Source organism: Podarcis muralis, chromosome 18 (assembly GCF_964188315.1).
Source record: "Podarcis muralis chromosome 18, rPodMur119.hap1.1, whole genome shotgun sequence".
Lineage (NCBI taxonomy): Eukaryota > Metazoa > Chordata > Lepidosauria > Squamata > Lacertidae > Podarcis > Podarcis muralis.
The window spans coordinates 9,776,451-9,800,798 of record NC_135672.1 but is presented as its reverse complement, the minus strand read 5'-3'; the positions used below and the strand labels follow the sequence as shown (position 1 = coordinate 9,800,798).

At 50.0% G+C, this 24,348-nt stretch overlaps 1 protein-coding gene across 5 annotated transcripts in view; it reads right to left on the bottom strand.

Annotated features, from left to right (window-relative positions):
• Positions 1 to 24,055, bottom strand: part of TLE2 (TLE family member 2, transcriptional corepressor) — a 42,978-nt gene extending 18,923 nt beyond the window's left edge. Inside the window, exons 1-9 of one of the 5 annotated variants that reach the window (XM_028714120.2) lie at positions 23,514 to 24,055; positions 20,036 to 20,121; positions 16,673 to 16,736; positions 14,657 to 14,701; positions 10,704 to 10,766; positions 8,877 to 8,951; positions 7,039 to 7,234; positions 2,754 to 2,770; positions 443 to 544 (exon numbers count right to left, since the gene is read on the bottom strand). In XM_028714120.2, the coding sequence (XP_028569953.2) occupies positions 443 to 544; positions 2,754 to 2,770; positions 7,039 to 7,234; positions 8,877 to 8,951; positions 10,704 to 10,766; positions 14,657 to 14,701; positions 16,673 to 16,736; positions 20,036 to 20,121; positions 23,514 to 23,537 (672 nt within the window). In that variant the 5' untranslated portion in view covers positions 23,538 to 24,055. The remainder of the gene's footprint in view (positions 1 to 442; positions 545 to 2,753; positions 2,771 to 7,038; positions 7,235 to 8,876; positions 8,952 to 10,703; positions 10,767 to 14,656; positions 14,702 to 16,672; positions 16,737 to 20,035; positions 20,122 to 23,513) is intronic. The other 4 variants (XM_028714117.2, XM_028714119.2, XM_077921931.1 and 1 more) reach the window with 4 other exon arrangements.
• Positions 24,056 to 24,348: the final 293 nt, after the last annotated feature.

Here is a 24,348-nt window from a genome sequence, read left to right as displayed (position 1 = left end):
AAAGGCGAGTCCCCAGGCAATGCGGCCGATTTGATTGGCATAAGACATGCAAGCTCCACCCCCCAGTCGTTCTTAGACTCCTTATTGGGTGAGCAACGCAGCCAAGCAACACAGTTGGAGCCTCCCTCCTCCCTGGCCGGCAGGGAGGGAGGGAGGGAGAGGAGCTGCTTCCTTTGAAACCCGGGAAATTTAAGGGACATCATCAATAAGAGACAGCAGCGGGACACGGCGCTGGGATAAGGGGCTTTCCCGCCAAATAAGGGACGGTTGACAGCTATGCTTTAGCCTTCACAACAACCATGCGAGGCGAGTCAGTTGGCTCAAGGTCACCCAGCGAGTTTTGTGCTTGGTTGGGGAACTGAACCGGGGGTCTTCAGTGCTCTGGCCGCCATGCCGACTCTTTCCCGGGGTCGCCGGGGCCGGATCCGGAAGCGACACTTACGTAGAGCCTCACCTCCTCCTTGCTCTCCTGCTTGCGCTTTGATCCCGCGCTGTCCAGCGGCTCCTCGCCTTGCAGGCTCTCGGGGGGAGAGGCCGAATTGCTCTTTGGGGAGGAGGAAGAGAAGGAGAAATGAAAAAATTCAATGGGGGTGTCTCCGAGAGAGCAGGGTGCGAGAGGGGGAAGGAGGGGGCTGGGTGTACATCAGTACGCGGATGATACCCAGCTCTACCTCTCTTTCAAATCAGAACCATTGAAGGCGGTGAAGGTCCTGTGTGAGGGCTTGGAGGCGGTTGGAGGATGGATGGCGGCTAACAGATTGAGGTTGAATCCTGACAAGACAGAAGTACTGTTTTGGGGGGACAGGGGGTGGGCGGGTGTGGGGGACTCCCTGGTCCTGAATGGGGTAACTGTGCCCCTGAAGGACCAGGTGCGCAGCCTGGGAGTCATTCTGGACTCACTGCTGTCCATGGAGGCGCAGGTCAATTCTGTGTCCAGGGCAGCTGTCTACCAGCTCCATCTGGTACGCAGGATGAGACCCTACCTGCCTGCGGACTGTCTTGCCAGAGTGGTGCATGCTCTGGTTATCTCCTGCTTGGACTACTGCAATGCGCTCTATGTGGGGCTACCTTTGAAGGTGACCCGGAAACTGCAATTAATCCAGAATGCGGCAGCCAGACTGGGGACTGGGAGCGGCCGCCAAGACCACATAACACCGGTCTTGAAAGACCTACATTGGCTCCCAGTATGTTTCCGAGCTTAATTCAAAGTGTTGGTGCTGACCTTTAAAGCTCTAAACGGCCCAGTATACCTGAAGGAGCATCTCCATCCCAATTGTCCAGCCTGGACGCTGAGGTCCAGCTCCGAGGGCCTTCTGGCGGTTCCCTCACTGCGAGAAGCAAAGCTACAGGGAACCAGGCAGAGGGCCTTCTCGGTGGTGGCGCCCGCCCTGTGGAACGCCCTCCCATCAGATGTCAAAGCGATAAACAACTACCTGACATTCAGAAGACATCTGAAGGCAGCCCTGTTCAGGGAAGTTTTTAATGTGTGACATTTTAGTGTATTTTTGGTCTCTGTGGAAGCCGCCCAGAGTGGCTGGGGAAACCGAGCCAGATGGGTGGGGTACAAATAATAAATTATTATTATTATTATTGAGAGAGAAAGAGAGCATTTCTGGCATCAAAAACGCTGCCCATCCGCACGAAAATTAATTCACATTTTAGGGAGCGTTCATCCTAAAGTAGGCTTTTCATTTCTTGCAAATAACGAATTAAAGATGAAGATGATGGACTTTTGAGAGCTAGCCGACCTGACCGGAAGAGTCCACGACTGGAAGGAGGAGGAGTACCAAGAAATTTAAAGACTATTTAGCTAAATATGTTAAGATCATTTAAATAGAATTACTTGCGAGCATCAGATCGGCCTAGGCTTTAAATAAGTGGTGTTGTAGAATATTACGGTTAAAAAAAAATTGAAAAGAAAGAAAGATGTTAATTGACTTAGTAAATTTTATGGGAAAATAGTTTTGGAAAACTGCTGCAATGATTTATATGGAAACTCAGCCAGGGGGAATCGAGGAAGTTAAGAAAAGTGGAATTATTACAGCTAGGATAAATGTTTGTTTGTTTTCTTTTTGATGTTTTCTTTTTATTTGCTTGTTACAAATTTGGAAAACTAATAAAAAAACACACGAATGCATGCATTTATAACTGACGCTTCTCCCTCGCATTGCTCTCTGTGGCGCTGCTCTTGGGCCTGATCCGGAGTCTCCAGCTGGTGCAATCAATAATAATAATAATAATAATAATAATAATAATAATAATATATTACTTATACCCTGCCCATCTGGCCCGGCCTCCCCAGCCACTCTGAGCGGCTCCCAACAGAATATTAAAAACACAATCAAACATTAAAAACTTCCCTAAACAGGGCTGCCTTCAGACGTCTTCTACAAGTCAGATAGCTGTTTATTTCCTTGACATCTGATGGGAGGGCGTCCCACAGGGAGGGAGCCACCACCGAGGGGGCCATTTAAGGCTTTATAGGTCAGAACCAGCACTTTGAACTGGGCCCGGAAACTAATCGGTAGCCAGTGCAGGATCGGTGCAATGTGCTCAAACTGTCTTGCAACCTGGCCACTGAATTCTGCACCGGCTGAAGTTTCCGAACCGTCTTCAGAGGCAGCCCTACGTAGAACGCAATGCAGTAATCTAACCTTGAGGACAGCAGTAATAGAATAGATTTTATGACACTTGAGTCACCCAGATCAGTACAAATGGGAGCAGATAATCATATCTATTCCAGAAAGGCTTACCCGACTTGACGCATGTTCTGGAACAGGCAAGCCCAGCCAGGAAGGTATTCAGGTAACCGAGGGAGACACACAAAGAAACAAAGACATTTAGTTAGACACCCCTCCAAGCAAAAATATCACCGTGCGGCGATAACGAGAGCGTTGAGTTGGGGGCCAGGGAGGATCGTGGGAAACAGGGGGAAGGGCTACCATTAATCCAAGACAGCGTCCGGATGCGAGTTTCGTTGTGATTCAACGCCAGCCCCCCAAAGCGGAGAACAGAGGCGCTGCTCCAGAGCCCAGAATCGTAACGTTGGAAGGGACCTCCCCACCGCTAGGGTCATCTAGTCCAACCCCCTTCAATGCAGGAACCTCAGCTAAAGCATGCATGTAAATAAAGGAGGTAACTTCGAGAACACTGTCCCACCATCTCGTCCTCTGCCGTCCCCTTCTCCTTGTGCCCTCCATCTTTCCCAACATCAGGGTCTTTTCCAGGGAGTCTTCTCTTCTCATGAGGTGGCCAAAGAACTGGAGCCTCAGCTTCAGGATCTGTCCTTCCAGGGAGCACTCAGGGCTGATTTCCTTCAGAATGAGGAGGTTTGATCTTCTTGCAGTCCATGGGACTCTCAAGACTTTCCTCCAGCACCAGAATTCAAAAGCATCCATTCTTCGGCGATCAGCCTTCTTGATGGTCCAGCTCTCACTTCCATACATCACTACTGGGAAAACCAGAGCTTTAACTATATGGACCTTTGTTGGCAAGGTGATGTCTCTACTTTTTAAGATGCTGTCTAGGTTTGTCATTGCTTTTCTCCCAAGAAGCAGGCGTCTTTTAATTTCGTAGCTGCTGTCACCATCTGCAGTGATCATGGAGCCCAAGAAAGTAAAATCTCCATTTCGTCCCCTTCTATTTGCCAGGAGGTGATGGGACCCGTGGCCATGATCTTCGTTTTTTTGATGCTGAGCTTCAGACCATATTTTGCACTCTCCTCTTTCACCCTCATTAAAAGGTTCTTTAATTCCTCCTCACTTTCTGCCATCAAGGTTGTGTCATCTGCATATCTGAGGTTGTTGATATAAGACTCCCTGGGAAAGACCCTGATGTTGGAGAAGGGGACGACAGAGGACGAGATGGTGGGACAGTGTTCTCAAAGCTACCAGCATGAGTCTGACCAAACTGCGGGAGGCAGTGGAAGACAGGAGTGCCTGGCGTGCTCTGGTCCGGGGGTCACGAAGAGGCGGACACGACTAAACAACAACAACAGTGTGTGCAGAGAGCCTTTTTCCGTCTGCGGCAAAGAGCCACAAGCACAAAAGCCACTCTCCCCTCTTGCCCGTTTCCAGCAAATGAATTTTGGAAGCATCGATGCCTCCGACTGCAGAGGCAGAAGCAGAACCATCCCAGATGGCAGCCATCAACAGACCCCCCCACTCCACACACCCAAATTTGTCTAATCCCCTTTGGAAGACACCAGAGTCCCGCACTTTGCCCTGCATGGGTAAAATAAAGAGAACGGACTCGGCTAGAACCTTTATAATCCCTGACATGCTGGCTGTCTACTTGCGGGGAGAGGTCCCTCACCCCTTTCTCCTTTTTCAGAAGGGGGGAGAGGTCTCCCCCAGCTGTAACTCTGAAGAGAGGCAGCCCGTTCTCCTTCTGCACATGTAGACACGGCTGCATTGAGCTTTTTTGGGGGGAAATATTATTATTATTGTAAAAGCATCGATAGCGTGGTCGCCTGCGGAAGAGTCTCCTCGCCGTAGGTGCCGAGGCGGCTTTTGAAATCAACACAGATGTATTAGGCAGCGGTATGGAGGGAGAGAGAGAAAAAGAAGGCCTTTATTCCCTCCCACCCACCCAGAACAGAGAGGAAATTTGCCAAAAAAAGGAGGGGGGTCCTAAGAGGCGCTGGATTCAATCCCACAATGCAAGCCTGCCAAAAAGCTTTTCTAAGCTACATTTGGCTTTGATCACAGCCTGCATGCAAAGCAATTTGTAACAAAAGGGGGGGCAAGAGAGAGCCCCCCCCCAAAAAACCACACATTTCTAAGAGCCAGCTGGGGCGACTCCAGATTCCACACGCTTGCCCCCATTGCTCCACAAGTCTAGACAGGTTCATCTTCAACTCTGCAATTCTCCAAAATTGGTTTCTACCTGAGCTGTAAACGCAGAGATTTTATATTCTATCTATCTTTGGGGGGGCGGAGATAGAGAAGCAGGATTACGCCCCCCCCCCGCATAAATCATGCAAACTAGGCATGTATTGAGGGGCGTGGGTGGCGCTGTGGGTTAAACCACAGAGCCTAGGACTTGCCGATCAGAAGGTCGGTGGTTCAAATCCCCGCAATGACGGGGTGAGCTCCCGTTGCTCGGTCCCTGCTCCTGCCCACCTAGCAGTTCGAAAGCACGAAGTGCAAGTAGATAACTAGGTACCGCTCCGGCGGGAAGGTAAACGGCATTTCCATGTGCTGCTCTGGTTCGCCAGAAGCGGCTTAGTCCTGCTGGCTACGCCAGCTCCCTCGGCCAGTAAAGCGAGATGAGCGCCACAACCCCAGAGTCGGCCACGACTGGACCTAATGGTCAGGGGTCCCTTTACCTTTAAAGGTATAAGCTTCCGGGTCATGTGGCCAGCATGACTAAGCCGCTTCTGGTGAACCAGAGCAGCGCACGGATCTGGGACCACAACCTTAATCTTTCAGGTTGCGCCTCTCATTTTAGAAATCAACAGCCCACGGTAGAGTTTAGCCACACCGGACCACGCAGCTGTTCCCCGGGTCAAAAATAGTGCCAGTCTCCCCAACGTGTTGGGGAGACTTAATTAGCAAAGTTATTATTATTATTAGTCGGGCCGTTTCCTCCCGAAGAAACAGCTGCAGCGTGGAAAGAGGGGGATTGGGTGGGGGTGGGTGGTCGGAGGGTGCGAGAGGAGCCCCCCCCCTCACGCAGACCCCACTGCAAAGGTCTCTCACCCACAACTAGAAAGAAGCTTGAAGTAACTAAATTCCTATCCCTCTTCCCCATCAGACAAAGCACACTTTGATTGTAATCGCTTTGGGGCAGAGACTTCTTCCATCGGCCGACCTGATGCTTTTTAACGTGAACGCCAGTCGGGAGAGAAGAGGTATTTTTCCTTGTTAGGAGCGGTTGCAGGGTTTTTTTTAGCTTACGAGGAAAAAGGCAAATGAGAAGATAAACGATAGACATATTTGAAAGTCAGTCGTAGCACAGAGAGCGCAGAGAGAGGAAAGCTCTCCTTACTCTCTTGTAACACAGCTGGAGACAAGTTATGTGCCTGGGTACAATTGTGGTCCCATCACTGGTCCCATCACCTCCTGGCAAATAGAAGGGGAAGAAATGGAGGCAGTGAGAGATTTTACTTTCTTGGGCTCCATGATCACTGCAGATGGTGACAGCAGCCACGGAATTAAAAGACGCCTGCTTCTTGGGAGAAAAGCAATGACAAACCTAGACAGCATCTTAAAAAGTAGAGACATCACCTTGCCAACAAAGGTCCGTATAGTTCAAGCTATGGTTTTCCCAGTAGTGATGGATGGAAGTGAGAGCTGGACCATCAAGAAGGCTGATCGCCAAAGAATGGATGCTTTTGAATTCTGGTGCTGGAGGAGACTCTTGAGAGTCCCATGGACTGCAAGGAGATCAAACCAATCCATTCTTAAGGAAATCAGCCCTGAGTGCTCACTGGAAGGACAGATCCTGAAGCTGAGGCTCCAAGACTTTGGCCACCTCATGAGAAGAGAAGACTCCCTGGAAAAGACCCTGATGTTGGGAAAGATGGAGGGCACAAGGAGAAGGGGACGACAGAGGACGAGATGGTGGGACAGTGTTCTCGAAGCTACAAACATGAGTCTGACCAAACCGCGGGAGGCAGTGGAAGACAGGAGGGCCTGGCGTGCTCTGGTCCAGGGGATCATGAAGAGGCGGACACGACTAAACGACTAAACAACAACACAATTGTGGGAGGGGAGAGTGCTTCTGGGTTCGAATTTTGCCGGGACTGGCGGCCAATAGCTCCCACTGCCTCGCTGCGTTCGTGTTACGGAGCTTCCGAAAACACAGGTTTTTTTTATTATCGCGCTCCTTGGAGGTGCCCCTGCGAGAACGTGACTCGATTTCTCCCCCATTGGACTGATGCAGAAGGCTCCTCTTATTAAATCTGCATATGCACAGCCCCTGAGCTGCACAACCCACGCCCCCTGGGCTTCAGCGGAGAACTCGAACCCAAGACACTCGCGCAACCTGTGGCCACCAAGCCTGGCTTTGAACGCACGCGCCCTCTCCGCTTACCTTGGTGGTTCTCGGAGTCGCGAGACGACCTCTCCTCCTTCGCCGCCAGCGCCGTCTGAGCCGCCAGCACCCCGGACAGCGCCAGGAGCCCAGAGGAGGTGCTGACTGCCACTAAGCTGGAGGTCTGTGGGCCCGAAGGGTGTGGGGTCAGCGGGATGGGAGGAGCGTGGTGGGAGAGGTTCTGGAGTTGCTGCTGCTGGAGACAAAAGGAGAGACTCCTGAAGACGGGGAAGGGTTTGGGAAACCATATTTTTTGCTCTATAAGACTCACTTTTTCCCTCCTAAAAAGTAAGGGGAAATGTGTGTGCATCTTATGGAGCGAATGCAGGCTGCACAGCTATCCCAGAAGCCAGAACAGCAAGAGGGATTGCTGCTTTCGCTGCGCAGCGATCCCTTTTGCTGTTCTGGCTTCTGAGATTCAGAATATATATTTTTCTTGTTTTCCTCCTCCAAAAACTAGGTGCGTCTTGTGGTCTGGGGCGTCTTATAGAGTGAAAAATACGGTACTCTGGCTTGGGCTGCGCTGTCCCCGAAGGAACAGAATCGCAGCTTGGGGTCGCTCCTTCATTCAGCTGTCACTGGAGGCTGCAGCGGCAAGAAGGGCCTTTTGCAGGGGACTCCCTGGTCCTGAATGGGGTAACTGTGCCCCTGAAGGACCAGGTGCGCAGCCTAGGAGTCATTCTGGACTCACAGCTGTCCATGGAGGCGCAGGTCAATTCTGTGTCCAGGGCAGCTCCATCTGGTACGCAGGATGAGACCCTATCTGCCTGCAGACTGTCTCGCCAGAGTGGTGCATGCTCTGGTTATCTCCTGCTTGGACTACTGCCATGCGCTCTACGTGGGGCTGCCTTTGAAGGTGACCCAGAAACTGCAATTAATCCAGAATGCGGCAGCTAGACTGGGGACTGGGAGCGGCCGCTGAGACCACATAACATCAGTCCTGAAAGACCTACATTGGCTCCCAGGACGTTTCCGAGCACAATTCAAAGTGTTGGTGCTGACCTTGAAAGCCCTAAACGGCCCTGTAGACCTGAAGGAGCGTCTCCACCCCCATCGTCCAGCCCAAACACTGAGGTGCAGCACTGAGGGCCTTCTGGTAGTTCCCTCCCTGCAAGAAGTGAGGTTACAGGGAACCAGGCAGAGGGCCTTCTCGGTGGTGGCGCCCTCCCTGTGGAACGCCCTCCCATCAGATGTCAAGGAAATACACAACTATCTGACTTTTAGCAGACATCTGAAGGCAGCACTGTTTAGGGAAGTTTTAAATGTTTGGTATTTTTTTTTCATATTCTGTTGGGAGCCGCCCAGAGTGGCTGGGGAGGCCTGACCAGATAAATGATAAATTATTATTATTATTTCCACTCTTGTCATTTCAAGCAACTGGATAGAGCCGTAATGTTTGCTCTTTTGTTGTGGTTTTAGTTGGGAGCTGCCCAGAGTGGCTGGAGATGGCATGGATATAAATAATCAATTATTATAATCTGTTTTTAGTCTGGTTTCCGAACATTTGAAATTCCTGCTGTCAACAATTCTCCTACCATCAAGTGGTATATATGAATTTTATGAAATAAATAAACGAAACTGCTACTCCCCTCCTAGCCCATTGTGGATGTGCCGGTTCCCTCTCTTGGGATCTTTGTCTACTTCCGGGTAGCTAAGCATCGCTAAATGCCCAGTCTCTGCCTCGTCTGCCTCAGCAAGATAAGCTTTGCAAGAGATGAGATGGCCCAGCAGGAAGAAGAGCTTTGCAAGAGAGGAGCTGCTCCAAGGAGAACTCCTTGCAAAGACAAATGAATTGCAAACAGGATAGAGACGGCCTTTGGTCTGACCCAGCCACTCACCCCAATAATGCTGTTCAATTCACCCATCGTCACCTGTTTTGCCCGATCCATAGCTTGCAACACCTGCTGTTGGTGCTGGAAGGAGAGGGAAAAATACACATTTAGGGAAGTCTGTGTCCCTCTCTCGATAATATTTTAAAGGGGAAAAACCTGGGTTTCGAAAATATAAGATATAAAATATAAAAGATATAAAATAGAAGATAAAAAGCAAATAAAACAAAACCTACGTCCAGCAACAATGTTTTGTGTTGTGTCGGCTCCTGCAATGTAAGTCATGGCCCCCGCCTGCTAGCCTGCTCCCTAAAATATCCCTGATTTCCAAGCACGATTCAAAGTGTTGGTGCTGACCTTTAAAGCCCTAAACGGCCTCGGTCCAGTATACCTGAAGAAGCGTCTCCACCCCCATCGTTCAGCCCGGACACTGAGATCCAGCGCCGAGGGCCTTCTGGCGGTTCCCTCATTGCGAGAAGTGAGGCTACAGGGAACCAGACAGAGGGCCTTCTCGGTAGTGGCGCCCGCCCTGTGGAATGCCCTCCCATCAGATGTCAAAGAGATAAATAATTACCTGACATTCAGAAGACATCTGAAGGCAGCCCTGTTCAGGGAAGTTTTTAATATGTAACACTGTACTGTTTTTAACACTGACTGGGAGCCGCCCAGAGTGGCTGGGGAAACTCAACCAGATGGGCGGGGTATAAATAATAAATTGTTAAATTATTATTATATTTCTATATACAGTGTTACCTCAGGTTACGTACTTAATTCATTCCGGAGGTCCGTACTTAAACTGAAACTGTTCTTAACCTGAAGCACCACTTTAGCTCATGGGGCCTCCTGCTGCTGCCACGCCGCCGGAGCACAATTTCTGTTCTCATCCTGAAGCAAAGTTCTTAACCTGAAGCACTATTTCTGGTTATAGATAGGTAGCCGTGTTAGTCTGCCATAGTCAAAACAAAAAAATTCCTTCCAGTAGCACCTTAAAGACCAACTAAGTTAGTTCTTGGTATGAGCTTTCGTGTGCATGCACACTTCTTCAGATACACTATTTCTGGGTTAGCGGAGTCTGTAACCTGAAGCGTATGTAACCTGAAGCGTATGTAACCCAAGGTACCACTGTATAGGGTGCCGACATTCTGCATAGACTGGTTGCATGGCCACATGGGCAAATGGTTTGAGATACCTATGAGGTCCATAAATGACCATATAGCATATAGGTAAAGGTAAAGGGGACCCCTGACCATTAGGTCCAGTCATGGCCGACTCTGGGGTTGCGGCGCTCATCTCGCTTTATTGGCTGAGGGAGCCGGCGTACAGCTTCCGGGTCATGTGGCCAGCAGGACTAAGCCGCTTCTGGCGAACCAGAGCAGTGCACGGAAACACCGTTTCCCTTCCTGCCAGAGTGGTACCTATTTATCTACTTGCACTTTGACGTGCTTTCGAACTGCTAGGTGGGCAGGAGCAGGGACCGAGCAACGGGAGCTCACCCCGTCATTGCGGGGATTCGAACCGCCGACCTTCTGATCGTCAAGTCCTAGGCTCTGTGGTTTAGCCCACAGCGCCACCCGTGTCCCTCCATATGGCATATACCGAACACAAAAAAACAGCGAAAATTTGTGTTGACAAAGGACAGCTCGATATATAAAGGGCCTCATTACCTTCAGTAGCTGAGGGCCGCATTGAACCTAAATCCGGCCCTGGGGGCGAACCATTCCTCAGTCTGCCGAAGGCAGTATGAGGTTTTGTCATTCTGGACCCCCGATGCCCAAAATGCGTTGCGTGTGAAACGCTAACTGCTTTCCATACGAAACACAAATAAATTTATTTTACCTCTTGTGTCAGGAAAGGGATGATCTGAGCGCAAATAGCGCTGAGCCGTTTAACGATCTCCGCCTGGAAAATGAAAGAGACGGTGGTCTCAGTCACATCAGAGTTGAAGCTGTTGCAGGAATTTATGTATAGGTTGGGTTTGCCCCTCCAGCAGATATCACGCACATGCAGCCCACTACCAAAACCAGCACAACCACTTTTGTGACTTGTCCCCACAAAACACTTCCTCGCAGTTTCTTCCTATCTATTCAAAGGGCCTTTGCTGCACGATACCAAATGTAAGAATTCACTGGTCAATGTATCCATGTACTGGCTCACTGGGAAAACTTCAGAAATTCATATAGACATGTGAGCTCAGCTACTCAGCAGCCCCTCTGCCTGAGTGATGATCCCTGGCATCCTGATACCTGAGTGCCAGACAGGTAGCCATTCCAGAAATAACAAACCCAGATGAAGACAAAAGGGTGCGATTAACATGGCTGGGAAACAGTGAAATGTAAAGATCTCCATGGGTGTTTGGTGGAGGGCAAGGAGAACCATGGGGCAGGGTCCAGGATGCTCAGATTACAGCCACCAGACCTCCCCTTTCATGATGTAACCATGATGTATGAGTGATGTATTTTCGGGGGGGTGTAACATGGGGATTATAAGGGGCGCAGGTGGCGCTGTGGGTTAAACCACAGAGCCTAGGACTTGCCGATCAGAAGGCTGCGGCGCTCATCTCGCTTTATTGGCCGAGGGAGCCGGCGTACAGCTTCCAGGTCATGTGGCTAGCATGACTAAGCCGCTTCTGGCGAACCAGAGCAGCGCACAGAAACGCCATTTATCTTCCCGCTGGAACGGTATCTATTTATCTACTTGCACTTTGTGCTTTCGAACTGCTAGGTTGGCAGGAGCAGGGACAGAGCAACAGGAGCTCAAGCTCACCCCGTCGTTGCGGGGATTCGAACCGCCGACCTTCTGATCGGCAAGACCTAGGCTCTGTGGTTTAACCCACAGTGCTACCTGCATCCCTATTTAAATGCATAGAACATTGTTAAAAAATGAAGAATAAAATATTAAAAAACAACAACACGTTGCCCCGCCTCTCGTTTTCTCCAGCCCCGCCATCCCTGACGCATGCCAGTCGCGGCTGCTGCAAAAACAGTTTGCCTCCTAACATACCTCTCTTTAGATTTGCAAGGAGGAGAAGGGGGGGAAATATACAGTGGTACCTCGGGTTTAGTTCTTAATTCGATCTGGAGGTCTGTTCTTAACCTGAAACTGTTCTTAACCTGAAGCACCACTTTAGCTAATGGGGCCTCCCGCTGCTGCCGCGTCGCCGGAGCACGATTTGTGTTCTCATCCTGAAGCAAAGTTCTTAACCTGGGGTACTATTCCTGGGTTAGGGGAGTCTGTAACCTGAAGCGTATGTAACCTGAAGCGTATGTGACCTGAGGTACCACTGTATTGGCCAGGAAGCAACAAGCAAACAAGTGACTCTCGCTCCGAGGCTCCCTGTCTTCTCGCAAGCAAACGAACACACAGGAAGGCCGGCAGCCTTGCCACTTTCCCTGGGCGCCTTGCCAAGCTTGTTCTCCCGGGCAGCCGCTCCCAACCTTCCCAAGATGCCCTGGATTGATAAACCCAGAGACAGGAAGCAAATTACAAGCGGGGCGGGGAGATCTGGGGAAACCAGAGAGAGAGAGACAGAGACTTCTGGCTTCTTCGAATGGATCAACACGCAGAAAAGAGAGGTCTGGAGGATTTCCGTGCCTTAATATTTCCCTTCCCCGCCTCTTCCCTTGCTGGAAAGAAACCAAGAACATTAGCTATCTCTGCATGCTAAGAGCGGTTGTTGTTGTGTCGTTTAGTCGTGTCCGCCTCTTCGTGACCCCCTGGACCAGAGCACACCAGGCCCTCCTGTCTTCCACTGCCTCCCGCAGTTTGGTCAAACTCATGCTGGTAGCTTCGAGAACACTGTCCCACCATCTCATCCTCTCTTGCCCCCTTCTCCTTGCGCCCTCCATCTTTCCCAACATCAGGGTCTTTCCCAGGGAGTCTTCTCTTCTCATGAGGAGGCCAAAGTCTTGGAGCCTCAGCTTCAGGATCTGCCCTTCCAGTGAGCACTCAGGGCTGATTTCCTTAAGAATGGATGCGTTTGATCTTCTTGCAGTCCATGGGACTCTCAAGAGTCTCCTCCAGCACCAGAATTCAAAAGCATCCATTCTTCGGCGACCAGCCTTCTTGATGGTCCAGCTCTCACTTCCATACATCACTACTGGGAAAACCAGAGCTTGAACTATACGGACCTTTGTTGGCAAGGTGATGTCTCTGCTTTTTAAGATGCTGTCTAGGTTTGTCATTGCTTTTCTCCCAAGAAGCAGGCGTCTTTTAATTTCGTGGCTGCTGTCTCCATCTGCAGTGATCATGGAGCCCAAGCTAAAAGCAGTTAAGTCAGGAAGATTGCTCCTGGCCTCTCCCGAGACATCGCTTTGTATCGCTTGTAAACAACAGTTTGCGCCCGTGACGGTCTCCCGGTGGTTAAACGCCACCCTGCTTTCCTCCGCGGCTGCAAGAAGTGTTTGGGAGGATCCTTGCTTTCCCTTAGCCTAACCTTCCTTACAGGTTCGTTGTGAGGATCAAATGAGGAAAGGGGGAGAGCCATTTTGAAGCACATGGTGGAAAAAGTGGAAGATAATTGCAATGCAATGCAATGCAATGCAATGCAATGCAATGCAATGCAATGCAATGCAATGCAATGCAAACTAAACTAAACTAAACTAAACTAAACTAAACTAAAATAAAATAATTGCAGATTGCAATGCAACGACACCAGTCTGGAGGTGCTCTTTAATTTGATTTGATTTAATTTTAATTTACCCCATGCGCTGGTTGGGGCCGAATGGAGTTTTATTCCAAATAGCTGGAGGTGATATAAGGATGCAATTTAAATTCAGGGCTTGAAATATACTCAGAGTCGCAAAGTGATTTCATGCTCTTTATTCAGCTCATAGTGGTGAGGAGGAATGAATGTCTCCTCAAAGTATCTGCTTTATATACATTATTTACGCAATGGGCTGCACATGATTGGCTAATTCCGGAATTCTACTGTAAGCCAATCAGGTTGTGGATTCACTTCTATCTGGAGCTGAGTTGGGTGGCTCCTGCCGACCAATCATACTGCTGCATTGTTCTAGGACCAATCAGACTGCTGCATTCTGAATCCTATTGTTCTAGGACCAATCAGACTGCTGCATTTTGGATCCTGTTGTTCTAGGACCAATCAGACTGCTGCATTTTGGATCCTATTGTTCTAGGACCAAACAGACTGCTGCATTTTGGATCCTATTGTTCTAGGACCAATCAGACTGCTGCATTCTGAATCCTGTTGTTCTAGGACCAATCAGACTGCTGCATTCTGAATCCTATTGTTCTAGGACCAATCAGACTGCTGCATTTTGGATCCTATTGTTCTAGGACCAGTCAGACTGCTGCAGTTTGGATCCTATTCAACTCAGTACATAACAGGGCTCAGTTTCTGGATTCACGTTTTTTAAAATGCCAGGGGCCACGTCTCCGGAATAAGCGAGGGCGTGCTATAGGCAAGAGTGCTCCTGAGCATACAAATCCCTCGCTTGAGGGATCGCCACCACCTAGAGAGTGGAGGAAAAGGCTATGGGACACCCCCCAGCAGGAAATCTGTTAGGACAGAAAATAAATGTGTGGCCTCGCGTCATTTTCGGTAAGATGCATATCAAATATCAAAGATGACAGCCCCATTTGGAGGTCTCTGAAACCCAGCGTCTCCCTTGTTTCCTCTTAAGGCCTCAGTCCTCGCCACTAGTCGGAAAACCAAGCCTGAAGGATCTGTCTCTGTGTGTGACGTCATTAAATAAATAAATCAGAGGTCTCTGCCCCGAGGAGTGTACAGTTCCCATCTCCTCCTCCAGAGGAACCCGAAAGTCGCATACCTGCTTATGCATCTCAATGTTCAAGCCGTAAGACATCTCGTAATACTGCAACAGATCAAGAACAAATATCGGTAAGGGAGGGAGGGAAGGAAGGAAGGAAGGAAAAGAAAGATGGAGGGAGGGAGGGAGGGAGGAAGGAAGGAAAAGAAAGAGGGAGGGAGGGAGGGAGGGAGGGAGGGAGGGAGGGAGGAAGGAAGGAAGGAAGGAAGGAAGGAAGGAAGGAAGGAAGGAAAAGAAAGATGAGGGAGGGAGGGAGGGAGGAAAGAAAGAGGAAAGAAGGAAGGAAGGAAGGAAAAGAAAGATGGAGGGAGGGAGGGAGGGAGGGAAGAAAGAGGAAGGAAGGAAGGAAGGAAGGAAGGAAGGAAGGAAGGAAGGAAGGAAGGAAAAGAAAGATGAGGGAGGGAGGGAGGGAGGAAGGAAGGAAAAGAAAGAGGGAGGGAGGGAGGGAGGGAGGGAGGGAGGGAGGGAGGGAGGGAAGGAAGGAAGGAAGGAAGGAAGGAAGGAAGGAAGGAAGGAAGGAAGGAAAAGAAAGATGAGGGAGGGAGGGAGGGAGGAAAGAAAGAGGAAAGAAGGAAGGAAGGAAGGAAAAGAAAGATGGAGGGAGGGAGGGAGGGAGGGAAGAAAGAGGAAGGAAGGAAGGAAGGAAGGAAGGAAGGAAGGAAGGAAGGAAGGAAGGAAGGAAAAGAAAGATGAGGGAGGGAGGGAGGGAGGGAGAGAGGGAAGAAAGAGGAAGGAAGGAAGGAAGGAAGGAAGGAAGGAAGGAAGGAAGGAAGGAAGGAAGGAAAAGAAAGATGGAGGGAGGGAGGGAGGGAGGGAGGGAGGAAAAGAGGGAGGGAGGGAGGGAGGGAGGGAGGGAGGGGAGGGAGGGAGGGAGGGAGGGAGGAAGGAAGGAAGGAAGGAAGGAAGGAAGGAAAAGAAAGATGGAGAGAGGGAGGGAGGGAAGAAAGAGGAAGGAAGGAAGGAAGGAAGGAAGGAAGGAAGGAAGGAAGGAAGGAAGGAAGGAAGGAAGGAAGGAAGGAAAAGAAAGATGGAGGGAGGGAGGGAGGGAGGGAGGGAGGGAGGAAAAGAAAGAGGGAGGGAGGAGGGAGGGAGGGAGGGAGGGAGGGAGGGAGGGAGGGAGGAAGGAAGGAAGGAAGGAAGGAAGGAAGGAAGGAAGGAAGGAAGGAAGGAAGGAAGGAAAGAAAGATGGAGGGAGGGAGGAAGGAAGGAAGGAAGGAAGGAAGGAAGGAAGGAAGGAAGGAAGGAAGGAGGAGGGGAAGATGAGGGAGGAGGAGGAGGGAGGGGAGGGAGGGAGGGAGGGAGGGAGGGAGGGAGGGAGGAAGATGTAATAGATAATTCATTCTAGCTTCCAATGTTCAGAGATGAGAGCCTATCCTTGTTCAGCCAAAAGTGGGAGGGAGGCGTCTAGAAATTTGGGTTTACAAAGTCTAGAAACTTGGGTTAAAAAAAAACACCCCAAGACATCCCTGCAGATTCAAGGCTTATATGCATCTCTAGGTCTGGTCTGTTGTCATACAATCATATGAGCTAACCAAACCAGGTTTGCAGCCACAGTAATAATAATAATAATAATAATAATAATAATAATAATAATAATACAGTGGATGCTCAGGTTGCGAACGTGATCGGTGCGGGATGCACGTTCGCAACCCGCAGTGTCCGCAACCTGCAGCGGTGCATCTGCACATGCGCAGTTGCGATTCAGCGCTTATGCACATGCGCAAAGCGCAACTTAGCGCTTATGCGCATGCGCAACTGCTGAAACCTAGAAGTAACCTGTTCCAGTACTTCTGGGTTTCAGCAGTCCGTAACCCGAAAAAATGCAACCTGAAGCATCTGTAACCCGAGGTATGACTGTAATAATAATAATAATAATAATAATAATAATAATAATAATAATAATAATAAATTATTTATACCCCGCCCTTCTGGCTGGGTTTCCCCAGCCACTCTGGGTTGCAATGTTCCGAGACAGACAGATGCCAACCACATAAACAAACAAACAGCAACAATTACCATCACATAATGCCTCTGCATTTCTGTCTTCTCGCTAGCCAGCTTTTCACATTCCAACTTCAAGCTGCGGAAAAAGAGAGCGTTATTTGCAACCTCCACACTGTGTGTTTTTTTTGGGGGGGGAGGCCCTCGCTCCCCAGCCCCCAAATTTCCCCAAAAAAACCAACAACCAAAGACCACACGCAAAATGACCGTGGCGTTCTCGGTACTGGGTATGAGACCCAAGTGATGTTTTTGACATTTCCCTCCGTCAAGATGGGAAATTTAGACAGGGTGAGAAGAGGAGGGAAATATGGGGGGACGGGACCGGAGGGGCGAGAGAAATGAAAGGAACACACGAGGAGACGAGAAAATGCCTCTTGCATTTAGAGCGGTCCCTCTAATCCCCAGCATGGGCAGGGAGCTTGTGGAACGACGAAAAATAAAAACGAGCGCAGGAGATTATATATGCATGATCTCAGCGGCAACAGGCCTTTCTCTATAGTCATGGGATCCCGAGTGCCTGATGAAAAGGAAAAACAAAAAACTTATGTCTCCGTTTCCCGGAAAGGATTGCGGCTAGCCGGAACTCCGAAGACACACACGCTCTAGGAGACTGCAACATTTTACTGCAGACCCCACCTGCTTCGCCTCCGCAGCCTAGTGGTTAGAGCAGCGGTCCCCAATTTTATTTGAGGCCACCACCCGCCCTGGTTTCCATAAACTCACCCCCAGTTCCCTAGTATCCCCCAGTGCCCTGTTATTCGGAACAGCGGTTTCCACGAAGGCAGATAATAACGCAACGAAATCCAAAGGCCTGGCAATTAATTGCACATTTATTCAAAGTTCAATTAAAACTATTTGGTTTAATTAATTGGGCAAAATGGATGAACTCGAGTCGGCGATACCAGATTTACAAAGTTGGGTGGTTACCATATTTTTCGCTCTATAAGACACACCAGACCATAAGACGCACCTAGTTTTTGGAGGAGGGAAACAAGAAAAAAATATATTCTGAATCTCAGAAGCCAGAACAGCAAGAGGGATCGATGCGCAGTGAAAGCAGCAATCCCTCTTGCTGTTCTGGCTTCTGGGATAGCTGCGCAGCCTGCATTCGCTCCATAAGACGCACACACATTTCCCCTTACTTTTTAGGAGGTGAAAAGTGAGTCTTATAGAGCAAAAAATATGGTATTTACACACACAAACCCGACTCTTAGCACCCCCCAGGTAATCTGCCTCCAGGGGATGCTAGCACCCACGTTGGGAACCACTGGGTTAGAGCGTGGGACTGGGACTTGGGTTCAAATCCTCCCACTCAGCCACAAGGCTCGCTGGGCTAGACGCCGTCTCTCAGTTTAATCCGCTGAGTTGTGGCCTGATCCAAGCTGCAGCAAAAGATTGAGAAACCGGTCCCGCCCCCCAGGCATGTTTGGGTCAAAAGTGGGTCCTGCGATGACCAGTTCTAACCTACTTCGCAGGGACTTTGGGAGGTCAAACCAGGTGGAATAACCACATATCTCTGGAGGAAAACTGGGACATAAAAAGGTAAAGGGTAAAAGGACCCCTGACCATTAGGTCCAGTCGTGACCAACTCTGGGGTTGCGCGCTCATCTCGCTCTATAGGCCGAGGGAGCCGGCGTTTGTCCGCAGACAGCTTCCGGGTCATGTGGCCAGCATGACTAAGCCACTTCTGGCGAACCAGAGCAGCACATGGAAACGCCGTTTACCTTCCCGCTGGAGCGGTACCTATTGATCTACTTGCACTTTGACGTGCTTTCGAACTGCTAGGTTGGCAGGAGCAGGGACCGAGCAACGGGAGCTCACCCCGTCATTGCGGGGATTCGAACCGCCGACTTTCTGATCGGCAAGCCCTAGGCTCTGTGGTTTAACCCACAGCGCCACCCGCGTCCCTATAAGTTTATAAAATAAATGGAGATTCAGAATGCTGCCTTCCTGTTCAAATGTTCAAGGCAGCTAGAAAACCTTAACCTGAAAAAAATCAAAGCTGTTTTTTAAAAGTCCAATATATATCAGCAGTATGACAACGGCGACGATTAATTGGACTTGTGAGCTTTGTTGTTTTTAATGAAACAGAACCTCAAAGTGACTTGCAACAAAATGCAAAAAAAATAATAATTCAAAACTAGAATGATAAAAGGCTAGAAGCATTTGGATCCATAAAATTGAGGTTCCATAAGATCCATAAGATTGAGGTTGAATCCTGACAAGACAGAAGTTCTGTTTTGGGGGGACAGGAGGCGGGCAGGTGTGGAAGACTCCCTGGTCCTGAATGGGGTCACTGTGCCCCTGAAGGACCAGGTGCGCAGCCTGGGAGTCATTCTGGACTCACAGCTGTCCATGGAGGTGCAGGTCAATTCTGTGTCCAGGGCAGCTGTTTATCAGCTCCATCTGGTATGCAGGATGAGACCCTCCCTGCCCGCAGACGGTCTCGCCAGAGTGGTGCATGCTCTGGTTATCTCTCGCTTAGACTACTGCAATGCGCTCTACGTGGGGCTACCTTTGAAGGTGACCCAGAAACTACAATTAATCCAGAATGCGGCAGCTAGACTGGTAACTGGGAGCAGCCGCCGAGACCATATAACACCGGTCTTGAAAGACCTACACTAGCTCCCAGTACGTTTACGAGCACAATTCAAAGTGTTGGTGCTGACCTTTAAAGCCCTAAACGGCCTCGGTCTAGTATATCTGAAGGAGCGTCTCCACCTCCATCGTTCTGCCCGGACACAGAGGTCCAGCACCGAGGGACTTCTGGCGGTTCCCTCATTGCGAGAAGCAAAGCTACAGGGAACCAGGCAGAGGGCCTTCTCGGTGGTGGCACCCGCCCTGTGGAACGCCCTCCCATCAGATGTCAAAGAGAAAAATAACTACCAAACTTTTAGAAGACATCTAAAGGCAGCCCTGTTTAGGGAAGCTTTTAGTGTTTAATAGGTTATTGTATTTTAGTGTTTTGTTGGAAGCCGCCCAGAGTGGCTGGGGAAACCCAGCCAGATGGGCGGGGTATAAATAATAAATTATGATTATATTGTTATTATAAAAGGGCATCCCACCCACAAAAGGAGGCCAATAAATAATAAAGCAAAGCATGTAGAATCGTAGGATTGTAGAGGTGGAAGGGGACCCCCCCCCAAAAAAAATAATCTAGTCCAACCACCCCCACCCACAAAGCAGGGATCTCAGCCAAAGCATCCCTGACAGATGGCCATCCAACGTCCAAGGAAGGAAGGATCGGATCCTCCGAAATCGCCCTGCGGAAATGCAAGGTTGTGTTCAGAGGCAGACTGCTCCTGAACTCTGAAGCTCTACTTTAGCCGGCACAGTTTGCGGCCATCCCTCTTTTCCCCTTCCCTTCCCTGCAAATACCTGTGATATTGAGCCTGCAGAAACTGGAACTCTTCCTTGATCCGGTCGCAGATTTCCAAAACCGAGAACTTGAAGGGCTGTCCGGACTTTGCAGGAGGGGAGCAAAAGAGGAGGAACGAGGCGGGGAGAAAAGAATGATCAAATAACGCCGTGTTAGAAACTATCCCCATCGCCTTGCATATAGACAAGATATGTCCTCTGGAATCACAGAATCATGGACCATCTATTCTTGAGCTGCCATAAGTCCGGGTTTATCCTGGACACGTCCGGGATTTGGGCAGCAAAATGACCTTCGGGTACCATTTTTTTCTGAATCTGCAAAAGGCCTGGATTTCTGGGTTGCCACTTTTGGGAATACAGCGGTACCTTGGTTCTCAAACGCCTAGGTACTCAGACAACTTGGAACCCAACCACTGCAAACCCGGAAGGAAGTGTTCCGGTTTGCAAACTTTTTCCGCAAGTCGAACGTGCTCCGTTCTGAGTGTTACGCTTCCAATTTTTTGCTATTTATTTTGCGTTTTTGCGCCTCTTTTTGTTTTTGTGACTGTGTGGAACCCAGTTCAGTTACTGACGGACTGATTGTGTGACTGCAGTACATCGTTTATCGCTTTCATTTTATGGATCGGCGGTCTCGTTCGATAGCAAAATTCATGTTACGTTGCAGTTTTGGGGGTTGTTTTTAAAAGTTTGGAACGGGTGAATCCGTTTCGCATTCCTTTCGATGGGAAAGCGCGCCTTGGTTTTGGATTTTTTTTGGTTTTGGAACGGACTTCCGGGACGGATTAAGTTTGAGAACCAAAGTACCACTGTGTGGCAAACCCCCTAAGTCCAAACCCCAGGAATATCGGCTAAAGAATCACTGACAGACAGCAATTCAACCTCTGTTTAGAAACCACAAACCAGCTTCTGAGAGGATCCGTTCCACAGCTGAACAAGTCTTACCACCCAAAGTTGTTCCTGATGTTCAGTCGGAATCTCCTTTCCATCAACTTGAACCCAGTGGTTCAGATCTGACCCTCTGGAGCGAGAGGAACCAAGCTGGCTCCATCTTCCACGCGACAGCCATTCAGATATTTGAAAGGACGCGGGTGGCGCTGTGGGTTAAACCACAGAGCCTAGGACTTGCCGATCAGAAGGTCGGCGGTTCGAATCCCCGTGACGGGGTGAGCTCCCGTTGCTCGGTCCCTGCTCCTGCCAACCTAGCAGTTTGAAAGCACGTCATTTCAAGTAGATAAATAGGTACCACTCCGGCGGGAAGGGAAACGGTGTTTCCGTGCGCTGCTCTGGTTTGCCAGAGTCCTGCTGGCCACATGACCCAGAAGCTGTACGCCGGCTCCCTCGGCCCATAAAGTGAGATGAGCGCCGCAACCCCAGAGTCGGCCACGACTGGACCTAAAGGTCAGGGGTCCCTTTACCTTTATCCTATCTCCTCTCAGTCTCCAGGCTAAACGTACCCCTAGCTCCTTCGACCGTTCCTCATCCGGCTTGGTTTCCAGATCTTGCTCTCTCCCTCCTCAGCACATTAGTTTGCTGGGGATCCTATACTCCCACCCTGGTTCCTTCCTCACGTTTGAGGAAGAAGCCTTGGAGACCCTTCTGAAATATCAGCGGGCTTGTAAAAGTTGGAAGAGGGTCCTTAGGGGTCATCTATTCCAACCCCAACCTCGGGTCAAGGGAGGAAACGCCAAAAGCTCGCAGTTCCCTGACAGCTTGTAGCCTCCTTCAACTCCTCCAGCGAGGGATGGACCCCATCTCTCTAGGGTATGGACTCCATTGCCAAATAACTTTTTCCTAACGCTCAACCGAAATCTGCAACTTGTTCGTGGGCTTTGGGGGGGCTTGCAGAAACCCCTTTGGGTATTGAAACCCTGACCAGCTTCGCTGCCTTCCCCTCAAGCCATTCCCAGGGAGACACCTGCGGAGAAGAACAGCCCCTGAGCATGGTAAGAGTGCTATCCCTTTGGCAGCTAGAAAACCATGTCTGAAAAAGTTACGGTGCCCAAAAGTTATGTAGGGCAGGAAGACCCCGCAATTTGTGTGTGTGTATGAGAGAGAGGGGATGCGGGTGGCGCTGTGGGTAAAAGCCTCAGCGCCTAGGGCTTGCCGATCGAAAGGTCGGCGGTTCGAATCCCCGCGGCGGGGTGCGCTCCTGTTGTTCGGTCCCAGCGCCTGCCAACCTAGCAGTTCGAAAGCACCCCCGGGTGCAAGTAGATAAATAGGGACCGCTTACTGGCGGGAAGGTAAACGGCGTTTCCGTGTGCTGCGCTGGCTCGCCAGATGCAGCTTGTCACGCTGGCCACGTGACCCGGAAGTGTCTCCGGACAGCGCTGGCCCCCGGCCTCTTGAGTGAGATGGGCGCACAACCCTAGAGTCTGTCAAGACTGGCCCGTACGGGCAGGGGTACCTTTACCTTTTATGAGAGAGAGAGAGATTCCGAAACATCTCTCTTTAGGACAGAGAGGCAGCGGTTGTGCAGTGGTTAGAGCGTCGGGCTAGGATTTGAGAGATCTGGGGTTCCACTCTGCACTATTTATTATTAAGATCTCGGAGCCTTTCGCAACATAAAAATACAAGATTAAAAAAATCACAAGAACAAAACCCAGGAAGTTCATTTCGGGTCAACTTATTTCTGCGCCCATGAGTTCTTCTGAACTGTGCCCACAGCACAGACTCAGCCTTAGTAGCTGCCCTCAGGAGAGGCTGCCTGCCGCTTCTCTCGGCGAGTCCCCGTTCCTGCCAACCAGCCTCGGGCAGGAAGAAGCCAATTTGGCCACAGCTATTCACCAGGCGTGCCCGGATCAAGGAACCCCCGCTGAAGCAAATGAGGCAGCAGGAATGTCTACCTGGAAGCGAGGTTCCCTGTTGCACCCCTGAGTGAGTTGCCGCTTCTTGCAGCTAGTGGCTCGCATTCAGTTTGTCGCCAGACCCTGTCCCCCAAACAGTGCTAAGTTTCCCCCCTCTATTTTTGCATTTTAAACCGCATCTTGAAACACCCCTAATTCCTTTGGGGAAGACCCCGTTGGAGAAAAATATACCGTGCAAAAACACACAACAACAACACTCTAAGCACAATATTAATCCGTAATTATGGGTGGGGAGGCAGAACTGCCTCTGCTATCCAGTCTATCAGAGAAGCAATAGGATTTCAAGGGATAATTCATCTTCCTAAACCAAGGTTTCTGCACAGGTTTCCTGAGTCAGGAGTGCCCTTCAACACAGATTTACTTCTGAGTAAAGATGCCTAGGGATTCAGGGTCTACTTGTTTTTTTTTAAACCTGCAAAGGTTTAAAATCGTGGCACAGTTTAAACCCCCTTCTCCTCCACCCCCTCCAAAACACACACACACACAAACCCAGATTCTTTCACCAAAAGCTATTGCTTTGAATTATTTCCACCAGATTTCTCACGACATTTTGGCATGTTCCTTCAAACAACGACCCCCCCCCAGAAAACAACACCCCAAATATTGATACTTACAGCATGTCGTCCTTGTGGATACATCCTGGGGGATAAACCCCCCCTCCAAAAAAACCCAAAAAAACCCACCCAAGCAGAAAGGAGAGACTCCTTTTTTTCTTCTTTCAGATTATCCAGGGGGGAAAATAACTCGAAAAGCAAAAGGGAGAGAGAAAAAACTCCCCCCCCCCACCGTTTCGAAGCTCCACAGATCTAAGTAGAGGCTTGCTGTTGTTTTTCCCTTTTAATCAATTAAAAAGAATCATATCCCTTAAAAGAAAACCGTGCCAAAAAAAACAGTATTTCCTTTGCGAAGGCTGGAAGTAGCAGAGGAGGAAATTTCGCCCCCATTGGAATGTGGGGGTCAGGAGACTCACTGGGGTGGGAGCAAAAGGAGATTCTGTGCAATTGTTGGAAAGAAAAGGGAGGAGATGTTTGGGGGGTTTTGTGACGGGGGTGGGAGCCGCTGGCCGGGGTGGGGTGCGTGGAGGGAAGGGAGCTGGAGAGGGAGAGCGCAAACAGAAGGTCAGGCGAAAATCTGGCCGGATTTCAACAGCAGTCCCTGTCTGCAAAAGGAGCTGCTATTGCGAGCCCAGGGGAAGATGATCTTTCAAACGGGAAGCTTAAGGTGGATCTTCCAAACCGAAGAACGGCGAGCCTCCAAACCGCTGTGGCTTATCACGCTTTCTGGAAGGGGGGCAGTAGCGGCTAGTGGTTAGAGCTGGGGAACCGCAGGAGGGGAGGGTGTTGCTCTCGTGGTCGGATGCTGTTTGCTGGTTTCCCAGGTGACCACAGGACGCCAGATCTCATGGCATGATCCAGAATTGCTCTTGTGTATTTCCCCCAGCAAAATTCA